The sequence below is a fragment of the Ruditapes philippinarum genome, unplaced genomic scaffold (genome assembly GCF_026571515.1).
Source record: "Ruditapes philippinarum isolate M1 unplaced genomic scaffold, ASM2657151v2 ctg5098_1_1_1_1, whole genome shotgun sequence".
Classification (NCBI taxonomy): domain Eukaryota; kingdom Metazoa; phylum Mollusca; class Bivalvia; order Venerida; family Veneridae; genus Ruditapes; species Ruditapes philippinarum.
In genome coordinates this window covers 18,066-31,457 of record NW_026860788.1, presented here as the reverse complement: position 1 = coordinate 31,457, position 13,392 = coordinate 18,066, and the positions used below count along the sequence as shown (strand labels likewise).

At 31.9% G+C, this 13,392-nt stretch overlaps 1 protein-coding gene across 3 annotated transcripts in view; it reads right to left on the bottom strand.

Annotated features, from left to right (window-relative positions):
* LOC132713407 (protein MON2 homolog) overlaps positions 1 to 13,392 on the bottom strand; it is a gene marked incomplete at its 3' end in the record, with an annotated part of 50,181 nt that overhangs the window by 29,710 nt on the left and 7,079 nt on the right. The window contains 11 exon segments of one of the 3 annotated variants that reach the window (XM_060695994.1): positions 168 to 346; positions 792 to 876; positions 1,740 to 1,939; positions 7,251 to 7,271; positions 8,006 to 8,159; positions 8,800 to 8,924; positions 9,158 to 9,282; positions 10,230 to 10,424; positions 10,998 to 11,123; positions 11,658 to 11,758; positions 12,497 to 12,629. In XM_060695994.1, coding sequence (XP_060551977.1) covers positions 168 to 346; positions 792 to 876; positions 1,740 to 1,939; positions 7,251 to 7,271; positions 8,006 to 8,159; positions 8,800 to 8,924; positions 9,158 to 9,282; positions 10,230 to 10,424; positions 10,998 to 11,123; positions 11,658 to 11,758; positions 12,497 to 12,629 — 1,444 coding nt within the window. 3 annotated transcript variants of the gene reach the window in all.

Here is a 13,392-nt window from a genome sequence, read left to right as displayed (position 1 = left end):
TACAAACTAATCTTTCTATGGGATATTTTGTGTTTAACTCTGTGGCATATTTCCATGTGTATTACATATCCAGAAAGAAACTTTGCTGTGGCATATGTCTGTGTATTTTTCTTAGACATACTTTTGCGGATATAAACAAACATTCTGTGGCATATTTCCATACAAACCTTTCTGTGGCATATTTCCATGTGTATTAAGAACTGTCAGGGCATAATGTGGTGGTAAGGAGGCTTTACAAAGGGCAGTGATGAAAGCGTCTCTAGGTGTTGACATTTCCAACTTCCCACACAGACTGATATAAGCTTCCATACACTTCAATACAGACGCTGTAGCACTTTCATCAGTGCTAAAAAAAGAAATTTACTTGTATTTTCATAAACTCTTTGATTTAATTTCATTTCTTTCTTTACAACAAGAAGAATAACTCTTATGATACTAAATATCTTTTCTGCCACATTTGAGTACAGTTTGCCTCCCTTCACAGTCTTTTTTTTAAAGTATTTGTTTTATTGCAACTAAGATTACTTTGCTTCCTAAAAAATACTTCAGGAACATTACAATGTTGTTGTTTTTTTGTTGATTTTTTTTACTAAGAGATCTACATGGGTTCAAACCCCGTCAGGGGCCAGTCGTTGTTTCCTTGAGCAAGAAACTTTACACTCATTACTGAGTACTGGTTGGTTCCAGGAACGAATTTTTTTTTGTCTATAAGCTTATATAGCTTCCTACACAATCAAACTAAAATAAATTCTTTATAAACCAAAGTTAGAATATATTTATGAGATTTATACCTGGCATCCAGTAACAATGCTAGTGCAGCGAGCATCCCGCACCAAGATGAGTTCACTAGCTCTTCGTATAAATTCTTCTCCTCTTCTGAAATGATGCAAAATTAAATAGAGGAGATCACTAATTTGAAGACATACAGATTTTGGTTGTTGATCAGAGAGGCAGTGTCTATTCTAGGATTCGAAAAACATGAGGGATTTTTATCGAAAAGTGAGAATTTATTAAATTTGTTGATCTTTTACCTTCTTTCTGTCCCCTGCCTCTGAAAAAAATAGGGGGGCAGGGACTTCTCAAAAATGGGAGTGAATCCCCCCATCACCCCTCCTAGAATAGACACTGGAGAGGTGTTGCTCTAGACAGGTTTTAACTTTAATGTAAAGTCTCACTTTGGGGAGAATTAATACTATTGTTGTATAGAGGCAATTGCTCTACATAGGGGCTGAGTCGCGCTGTACTTCTTTAAACAATTGCTACCTCTACTGCTGTACACTAGACTAATCTTCAGTGCTTGACAGTCAAATTAAGAGCCTGGATATCATAATACAGAGACAAAGGGAACTACCTCAGTCACAGTACATGCTAGAAAGCCACATATGATTCCAATCATGAAGACTTATGTGTAACTTTAATTAAAAATTTCCATAGATTGTAAAAATTGTGCATGCAAACCTAAAAAAAGTTCTTTACATTACATTCTAACTTCACAAATGACTATAATTCAGTCAAAATCCATACCTAAGTTTTAACTTTTGGATATTACCTACAAATATCCCAAAGACTTACATAAACTTTCAAGTTGATACCATTACAAAACCTATACCTTTTAACTGCTGGCCTGACTGTACAGTGATGGCAAAACAGATTGTTACTGCCACAGGCATTCAAAAAATTAAAGAATATTATAATTTTCAATGATTTGTTCACACAAAAAGTATCTTCAACAAACATACCACTTTTTGCTTGTCCACTTTCCTCTTGTTCTTCTGATTGAGTTACTTTTTTCTCTTTTGCCTTTTCTAATTTGTTACCATACTCCCCTTCAACCAAAAATTGAATAGTCCTAACTGCCTCAACCAAACAGTAGAAACCAACAGATAGGCCATACCCATCTGGCACTGTAGGGGGGTCAACTTTGTCCAACATCTCCAAACTGAAGAAAAAGGTGGAACATATGAATGAACATAAAATTTCACTGTTTGTAAATAAAGAGTGTTTCAACAGATTTTTACCTTAAAGAAAGATCCATAGTTCAGAGAAGTACATGGGGAGTATATTAATTTAATTTTACAAAACAACAACAAAAAACGTAAGATTGGACTGAAAAAAAACTATATTTAAAGATACCCAAGAAATAATACCTAAAATTAATATTGGTTTCCACATTAAGATTATTCCATGAGAATGGGAATATAATTTACTCATTTGAAAAAAAATACACAAAAAAATCACACAAAAAAACACAAAAAAAACCACAAAATTTAACTGAAAAATAAACAATAATATAACGAACCCCAAAAATATATATAGTTTAAACCATGAGAATGATAAAGAAAAAAGTTCACTTTTTCATTAAAACTTTAAAGCTGCAACCATCCAGAAGAGTAATCAAATTATAAAAATATCAAACTAGGAAACAGATTTAAATATTCATGAGATAAGAAATATATGAATATTTATGAGATGCTTTAAATTGTATGCAAAATATGACTGACTTTACTACATAACTTCTTTAGCCTATTACACTTTTAACTAAATTAAAGGAGTAACTGCTTAGATGCATTTTGGGCACGGTATTACCTCTGCAAAGCAAACACCCTTCGAGAGACCAACATTTTCGTTGTTGATTAGAGGTATTGCTTTAGAGAGGTTAAATTTATTGTGAAGTCTTACTTTTTTGTGTACATCTGGAGACAAGTTGCTTTAATTTTCAAATACCATACCCAATATTAATCAAATCAAATACCCAGCCTGGACTATGCCATTGCCCAATTGTTTTGTTCTTTTTTAATTTAAGTGGGTGGGACTTAACCACAAACAAAGAGGAGCAGCAAACCTCCAAACTTGAAAAAAATGTATCAACATTTTAAGAAAGTGAAACCATGCACAATCTAACTTAAAGAAACACTTGGCATTTTTTGGTGATATAATAATTATGTAACAAGATCTTATCACCTTATTTCTGCCTAGAAAATTGACATGACTTGTCATCTTTGTGCAATGACTGGTTAACTCCAAAGGACTTAACCCATTACTGCACTAAGGTGACAATGTTAAATATTAGGTAGTCTATTAGAGTAGTAAAGCCCCTTGATAAATAGTACTTTTTTAGTACACTCAATAACAATGAGAGCCATTACAAAAAAAATATACATGTAATCATTAATACAAATCTGGAGGTGTGCGGCTTAAAAGCTATTTTAAAAACAAAATACTGAAAAGAAAAAAAAAACAATAACAATAAATACAATGTCTTGACAAATATTTTTACAAGAATTCTTAATATACTTCACTTAATACATATAATATATTCATATTTCATTTTGCCACACACTCATTTGAATTTTCTGAAAAGTACTCAACATAAAATTCATTAACTCTTAACCTGCTGAAATTAATAAATGAACATGTCCAGCTGCCATTGTTTTTTGGAATTATCCATTATTGATTTTGGGGATATCAAGGTGAAAATTTGAAGTTGATCAGTCAAAAGAATAGAAATTTGGTCAGACTGGTTGCAAAGGCTTAAATTACTGTTTTGTTTCAGGAAGGTAAGAGCTAATGAGGAACAGGGCTAGAAAATTGCATACTATGAAACATTAATGCATTTAGCAATCCCAAAAGCAGGTACTGTATGTGCTATTTATAGAACTACCCTAACCTTGACCTTTTTACAATAAGGTCTTGAATGCAACATGTGGATCTGATATACGACTGCATGATTCTAAATTATAATAATTACTATTAGTTTGTTAATTTAGCATTTCTCATGCTATAAAACTAATAAGGAAACTAATCAATTCAGCCAAATTAAATCATGAAGCTAATTAATCAATAAATTTAGCACACAATCTAATCATACAATCAATTAGTCATGGCCATATAACTACTTCAACAATCAATTTAGTATTCAGTCTAATACAAAAAGTAATCACAGCAATTATACTGATTTATCAATCAATTTAGTATTCAGTCTAATACAAGAATTAATCACAGCCATTACAATGATAATCAATCAGTTTAGTATTCAGTCTAATACAATAATTAATCACAGTCATTACACTGATTTATAAATCAAATTAGCATTCAGTCTTATACAAGAATTTATCATAGCCATTACACTGATTTATCAATCAATTTAATATTCAGTCTATCAGAGCCATTACACTGATTTATCAATAAATTCAGTGTTCAGTCTAATACAAGAATTAATCATAGCCATAACACTGATTTATCAATCAATTTATTATTCAGTCTAATACAATAATTAATCATAGCCATTACAATGATTTATCTATCAATCTAGTATTCAGTCTGCAACAAGAATCATTGTTTTGAAACTAATTCATCAATCAATTTATCATTCAGTTTAATACTAGAATTAATTCTTGCTATAAAACTAATTTATCAATCAATTTAGCATTTAGTCTTATACAAAAATTAATTCAATCAATTAGCTCTTCCTAAAATACAAATTTATCAATTAATCAATCAATCAATCAAGCAATCACTTCTATACAAGTATTAATCAATGTGTGCAAATATAAACTGCAGTGGGAATTAATGTTGCTATAAAGTAAAAGAAAATTAATTGCTAAGTAAAATTTTACACAGTAAACTAAAATCATAATTATCTTCTATACAGTGAGTCTTGAATTTTTCAAATTATTTTCAAATATTACTACATCAAATGTTAAATGCCTTATCATACTTATTTCAACAGGATTTTTCTTGCTTATAATATGCTTTCTAAGCAACAATATCCAGGCAAAAAATCTGGTTAATTTTTTCATTCAATTTCTTTACAATACTTTGTACCATAATTTCAGATAATATCAAATTTTGTGTTTGTATTTTACAAAATTGTAAAAATATCCATCAAAAGCTAAAACATGTACCTTTAAAAAGGCACTGCCGTGGTATTTTGACCAGAACATTTTATATAATCTTATGTAATGTTATACCAATAACTAGTGTGCAAAATTTCAGATCATTATAGTCACTTTTAATATGTAAAATGACATAAAATGAAATTTTTTTATCAAATCAGGCTAAGAATTTCACAAAACATTCATTGAAAATTTCATTCCTAGAGTATTTCTTTTTTTATCTTATTCATATTTTCCCATTTTAAGTGCACCAGTAGATCTATTGGTATGTAAGATATTCTAATTTTATGTTTTAGGCTTTTGGACCTCAGTGGAGTTCCTTTAAAGTTGTTGATGAACTGGATTGCAATAGATGTCAAAATCAATTCAAATTAATATAACAATAGACTATTGTATCATTTGAAATGTAATATTTTAAGATAATTATTTACATGTGATTGTGAAGGACAAAATTTACACTTTCAGTCCATATCCTCGACTAACAAGTTCTGATGACATTAATGATTTAACATGGTCATGACATTAGATAGGCTCAAACCCAAAATCCCTTGAATGATAGACTGACATTAAACCACAAGGTCATCTAATGCCTTAAAGAAGTTACACATGCAGTCAACTTGAAGACCAATTACAGAAAGCTATACCTGTATATGGGTAACAAAAAACACAGGTTGAAACGCTAAATATTTTCAGCTGTCACATAAAAACAGGTTAAATCCATAAACTTCAAACCAAAATGCCAAAACAATTATTAAATAGTTATACAAATAGCCATTAACAGTTTAGCACAGAGGGCATCCCAGAATGCACTAGCAAAAAATTCATTCAATACCTAAACATGTACTTGTCGTAGGACAGTACATAGGTAAAGGCGTCTTTTGGTACTTCTCCACCTAGGTTACTACTACAAAAGTAAACAGTATTAGATAAAAATAATTATTTTACAGAAAATTGTCATAAGAAAGTAAGCAAAATCTGTTCATGTAAAATATTTGAAGATATTTCATGTATTAGATTCCCATGAGTTAAAAAATCCTGTTAATACATTTGACCTATCACCTTCAAAAATGACCTTGACAAACAAAAAATCATGCCCTTATGTTTGACTTTTCACCTTCAAAAATGACCTTGACGAGCAAAAGCTCATGTTTTTATGTTTGACCTCCAATCTTCAAAGATGACCTTGACAAGCAAAAAATCATGCTGTAAAGTTTGATCTTTCACCTTCAAAGATGACCTTGACAGAACTATAAATCAAAACAGACAGATTTGGTAATGATATAATTACAGGGAATATTGCATAATGATAAATGTATTTTTTAACAACCTGTATCGCTCAAAGCCCCAAATACCAAATTTTGATTCTTTGATGTGACGTTGCTATCAAGATACATGTTGATGGATTGGTGTGAAATGGATGTAACTCCTCCATTATGTTATATGAGTTACAGCTGTATTAAACTAAACCCTTGATTTAGCTTACAGAACATTGATGACTTTACTCATTGGCACTTGATGTCTTCCTCCGCCAGTTAAGTCTTAAAGTCACAAGTTGACCTTTACAGTGTTTGCATGACTTGAACCACACCCTAGCAATCTTTCTTGATATATAACCAAACCAGAAACCTTGACCAAAAACCATACTAAACTATGTCTGTGATTTCTACATTGCATATATTTTTGTAAAACTTTCTTAAGCATATAAAGCTCATATTAAACATGGCACCAGCGTAAGTTAAAGTCCAAATGTGTTTCAAAATCACATTTTTGTCTTGTCTTTCAAATTATAGGGTCCATGTAACACTAACAAATCAGTATAAAATCCATATAAACAAAATGTGAACTTGAAACACAACACAGCTTTTTTCTTCAACCCTTTCATTGCTAAATTTGTATAATGAATTTGCCTTGCTTTCAATATATATGGACAAGTCCATTGTTTTTTCAAGGTTTTTCAATATGAACTAAAGTCAAGATCAGATACAAGGTAAAAAAAAAACTGGAGTCTAGCTGAATTTACACAGACAGTATAGGCAAATCCTTATTGCTTATAGTATTGAAAGGGTTAAGAAAAAAACACTCCAAAATATTTTCATTATACTTAGATTCTCTAGATAGAAAAAAGTAAATAAGTGATTTAAAAAGCCAATTTGACAGCTCAAATAATTTGAAATAAGTAATTTTGATTACCATTTTAACTGATGATTTAAAAACATGAAATAAAAACCTATTGGGATTTCAATCTTACAATATTGAAAATTTATTTCCATCTAGAGAAAAACAACTAATATGAAAATATTGGTAAATTTAACAATAGAATAATCTTGATTATGAAGATCTAACTGTCTTGCTCACCAACAAAACTGTTTATGCTTTCTACAAGAACAACATAAAGGGCGTCTATTTTTATAATACAAAACAAAATCAAAATATGATCAAGAAAAATTATTTTATAACTAAACATGAAAAATGGATTTTCACAGAAGTTAAAGGATACATTTTCAAACAAGAAAGTCATTTTCCTCCCAAAAAGTACAAACTGCAACTAAGATGAAATGGAAAATAGCATTTAAACTAATGCAGCTAGAATTTGCATTGACCATTTTGTAGGTTATTCAGTAAAACTTGACTTATGAAAGCTTCCATGGTCAAGTGGTTATGGCCAATATCTACCTACCACTTGCTCACACTACTGTGGGTAGGAATCCCAACAGAGACATCGGATAATTTCATATGACAAAACTATATAGCCAACAAAGTCAGTGTCGATGCTTCACAATTGACTGCCCTTACATTGAGTGTCACTTAAGGTCACTACAAGACCTTTGCAATGTCAGTGAGGTTAAAAACCAAACAACAACAAAAATACCTCCTTAAGATTAGCATCTGTTTTCTTTACTAAACCTTGTTCAAAACTGATTTCCATTTAATTTGCTATAAAGGTTCTAAAAATTGTATTTAGCTGGCAGTCTTTAAATATTGTCAGTTAAAATTTGGGTTATAGATAATAAACTTTTCCTTCAACAAGGTCAATATTTCTTACTACCTTCAAGGATTTGTAGTGAAACTGCAAATTCTGGAAAACCTAATGATGACAAAGAATTACTTACAATGTAGGTCTAGTCTGCCCCTGTGGAATGACAAGAATCAGAGGAATCCACACCCCTCTGTACATGAAGGCGGGCTGTGGTGAGACTCCGCCCCCAACTGGCATTCCAGCAACCAATGAGGGTGGACTGCCCTGAATATCTCCTGGTTTTGGTGCTAATAATACAGAGAGAGCATATTTTTCTAAAAATATATTTTTTTTTTCTTCAAAATAATGGTTCTTTATTTGACAAAAATATAACTCAGAAAGCACAGGATTGTCTAAAAAAATTAGTCAATTTTTATCAGACATTTGAAAATGTTTCAGAAATTTTAAATCCCTGTTCAGCTTTTTTTGAAAATACATGTATTCAATGTTTTAAGACTCAATTATGCTAGAAGGTCAGTGTCGGGGCCATTTATGGGTCAAGGTCTTACAACATCAATATATCAAAATGAAGCTTTATTTTCAGATGTATAATGTATCAAAGCTTTGATTTTAGCTAACAGACTGAAATGTCATGGCTCAAGTTAAAGTTGTCCCTACATAAGCTGAGAGGGTGTAATGCTGATTTTAACAAATTTTTGGGCCATATCTTGTTAATTGGTCCACTTAACAAGCTTTCCTAGATATCTAACCAGTAATTACCAATATCCCTGAAAATGCCCAACTACTAATCTTAGATGACTTTTGAATCAGTAGTAAGAAACAAATGAACAACAGACTCAGTGTCCAAGATCAATGTTTATATAAAATAACTATGGATTATTGTGCTAGTCACTGAGCAAACTCAAAATTATAAAGAACCATGTATACCTTGGGCAGCAGGTCCTCCTGGTGGATTCATGAACTGTGACTGAATAAACGCCCCTATACCATTGATCATATCCCGGAATATCTTTGTTGAATGTGGTTTCATGTCATAGCTCAAACAAAATGATCTAAAAATAGAATTCAATGAATACCTTTTCAGATTTTTTAAATCTTTGAAGGGCAATATTTTCCATATTATTATATATCGATATATATGTCTGCTAAATCTGTTGGTGGCTCAATTTCATAGTACTGAAATCCCTTTAACTCTGAATGGACTGTTCAAAATTCAATACACACATTTAGCAGTTTTAGGTTTAAAATCTTAAGTTATATTTAAAGTAATAGAAATGAATCTCACTTGACCAATTCTGCCTGAACAAAAAGTTTATGCAGAACTTCCAAGGCAAGACATCTTTGCCAGGTAGGTTTTTCTGGTTCTAGAAATTTCACCAACAATGACAGGAAAATCTCGCATTCTGTAGTCTGAAATATTAACATAAATCTTTATTTATAAATCTGAATTATTTTTCATCATTAATATCATTTACCATAGATACTGTTTTGTTTTAATTTCCAATTTTCTGAATTATATTTCTGAATTTGCAAAACATTGTTACTCAAGACATTTATTACAAAAAGAAATTAAAATATAACTATAACAAAAGTATTGAAAAGTTAATACAAAAAGATTTAAACCAAGTCAATGTTAAAACACATCATAATGATCAATAAATGTATAAAACCTCTGAAAACCGGACATTTGGTCACCTTCGGGCAGTATCCCATTTTTACTGTATTCAATAACACAATTAATGAAGCAATACAATGTTTGTTATAAGGTCAAAAGTGCAAATAAAAATTAAAACTAGAAGAAAATAACTCTTAATACAAAGCTACAGAAGTCATTTTAGTCAGGTTTTAAGTCACTTTGACACTGTTAAGCTGCTATGGCCACATTCCAGCTTATAACAGCTGAGGAAGATGTCAAGTGGCTGTAAAGGTAAATTCAAAGTACAAGTAGGGCCAGGCTGCTGAACTTCCATAAGCTTCCGGACATAAAAGAATTCAACACCCCTTACAGTATTTAAATTCGTCTTTGATAATTACTGAAGGATCAGTGATTTGTAGTCAATGACCATAACAACTCTGCCAGAGGCTTTCTTTTCCACTAACATATACAAGGTTCAATTTTATTGGTTCAAATCCCGTCGACGAGTCGACAACATTGAATTCTTTCATGTGAGGAAGCTATCAAACTAGCTAACCAAATGTAAGAGACGCCAATTAGTGCCTGAAATAATGCACACAGGGTCACCTGACCTTTTCCTCCACCAGCAAACCTGGTAATTTGCCTTAAGACCATTACAGTGTTGGATATGACTTAAAACCAAACAATAACAAAGACAAGGCTAAAGTCATGTTATACTTACAAGTAAGTTATAGTAAAACTGTATAAGTGATGATACAATACGTAGCAGACGCATCACTATAGGGAAGAATGGTTTCTCTGCAGGTATTGGTGATGGTGGTGATGGAATACCTTGTCTGTACTTCAAGCTTGGAGAAAACAATTTAATCACTAGTGGACATACACGCTCCTTCAGTAAAAAGCTGAATTCTTTGTGCTGTTAAAAAAGGATAAAAATACTTAAATGAAAATAATCAGTTAATTTCATGACCGATCAAGCGGAGTTACCTTGACCTTTAACCCTGTGACCTCTAAGTGGGTCTGGCAGGTAGAGCTAGCTGTTTTGCGGCTGTATATGAAAGGACTTCCTTGTTAAGGTCAAAGTTAATTTTTTGTGACAGACAAACAGACCAAAAACCATATGCTCTCAAGATCCAACAATCCTGGGTCATGGAAAATAACTTTTATGCAATTATTTGGTTGGTAATTAAACCCGCTATTCCTAATACTTCAGAATTCTGAGAAAAATGAGCTAATATTTTAATTAAATTTATTTGATTTACCTATTAATGTCAGCAACTTTACCTATATCAATATACCAATTTGTGTTTCTGCCTGAGCAAGCTACTACAAGGAAACAACAGAAGTGTTCTATTGAACTCCTGAGCGTATGGATACTATATTTATATCTTTCTTTATACACAGGGATCAATCCTAATACTAGCAAACTCTTGAAAGGTGAAACTGAACAATAAGGCTTTTGAGTCTGAATGAAGGAAATAAATAATACCTTTGAGAAAATCATTGGGAAGGCAGACAGTACAGACTCGAGAAGTTCCAGTCCAAAAGTCCTTGTCATTTCTGTCATACCAACAAGCCAGAATGGCTGATCAGCATTCACTAGCTGACATAAATCCTGTAAAATATAACAACATACCTAGTATAGTAACAGTTGTGGATAAAATATTCAAATTCTTACAAACATTTCTTATTCATAACACAAAGATACAGATATATTTGTTAAAACATCCGCTCAGTGTGATACAAATTTGTGACAACTATCTTACAAAGAAATTAATATAATACCCTCAAACACCTACAGTGATTTTGCAAATTTTGCAAAGTGTGAACTCACATCTAAAATATGTTTGTTTGTTGTTCTGGATCATTTAAACATCCATTTGAACACATTTTTGTCATATCTCAGTGGTTGATTGACCTTAACGGCTTTCCTGGACAACTAACTAGTAACATCTAATTTCTTTCCACATGATTTCTAACAATGGTGAGGCACAAATAATTATTAGACTCAATGTCCAAGATCAGCTGTCATTATAAAATTACGCCTCTTGCAAATTAAGCCTCCGCCAAATCCCATGTGTTAAGCACCCAGACAATTTGTAAGAGAGATAATATAGGTAAAAATGTTTACTATACACTATGGTTTTACCTGGAAAAGAAGATAAGCATCGCCAGCACATGGTCTCAGGGAGTGTGGTGCCTTGTTTGTCCCTTTCTTCAACTCTTCCTCTGACATACTCTCCAACTTTTCTAAATTTTAAATGTGTAGAAAAAAATTATGCTATGTCAAAGTTCAGAACTTTTTACTAACCAGGGGAGAAAATGTGTAAGTGGATGGATAGCTCCGTTGGAAGAGCCACAGAACAGTATTCCTAGGGTCCCGGGTTCGAGTCCCATTCAGGCTGCACATTTTTCTCACCCTGTGACACTATGTTATTTTACTCTTTAGATCAAAAACCTTCTGAAGAGAAAGGTAAGATTTTGGTTGCTATCAAGAGGTGTTACACTAGCAAGGTAAAATTTATTATGACTTACAAAAAAGCTGAAATTGTTGTTATAATGAGGGTATTTCTCCACATAAGGCTTTCATATAGAGGTTGCACAGTATTTATTTTAAAATTCGATATTAATGTTCATTTAAAGATATATTAAGAGCCAAACTTACCATCATAAATCTTTACAAAAAATATTGTTTACTAAATCATTTGACAAAGATTTTCATAGCATGTCATGATTTTTTGTAAAAACATACCAAATATGCAGACTTTTTTAAAATTGCATGTATGTTACTGTTATTACCTGATTTTTGATTTCAGAATTTGGCTGCTTGTTTAAAAACATTTTTTTATTATTTTTGCACAAATCAACATTTTTCGTTATTAAGGCACTTTCGTAAATTTTCATAAAAATTAACATGAATCTGGAGATGAGCTGTTTTAAAGCTGCATTTAATAAATTTATTAAATGCAGCTTTAAAGTAAAAGTTACCTTGTGAATGAATCTTATCTTCAGCAATGACACGTTCAAACACTATACTGACAAGATGTTTGATGGCTGCTGCCGCTGTATTGTTGGTCGTACTGTCCTTCGTAAAATGTAGCCGGAGACATAACACCATTGCCTGTTGGAAGAAATTTACATATTTTCTTATTTTGTCATGTTTTTCTTTACTTTTTTTTTAAATTGTTTATTTTATCTTAACAGTGAAGAAAGCTTGAAATATATTTGAACCACTCCCATGTCAGCTTTCTTGAACTATATTCAGTACTGGTGTCATATGGAGATGCATGGTCCCGGCTCCAGTAGGGCTCAAACCTATGATTCCTTGATCAGAGACAGACACTTTGACACTAGGCCATCTGACTTGGTTATAAAAATCTTAAATATTCATGGAAACCCATTTAAGGTGACAACGGAGTCAATTATCACTGAAAATACCTAAAATGAGATTTTTTGCTAAGTAGATTATCAACCTTTTCTGAACACATCCGTGATTTAATTTTGGAAGCAGTTAGTCCAAAAAATGTGTTTTTAAACGTTTTAAAACGGAACCTATACTATTTGTATCTGCTATTCGCGTAACCTGTCGATTATCGATAACGCTCCGCCCCCTGTTGAGGCATCAATGAGGGAAATCGGTAGTTCCATATATCCGTGAATTACAGGTCCATACTGGTCCATACTTCTCGTAATACATGTATCGTACAACTAACGTACATCTTTTATGAATATCTCAACATTTAGCCTTTTTTATAAATTAAGAAATTGTCGGCCAATGTACGTAACATAATGTATGAAACATTATAATTAAGCATAGCGGCAAATCGCACGACCACGGGGTTGATTAAAAATGTAGTTGCTAAAATATCCATAATGTGTGAAAA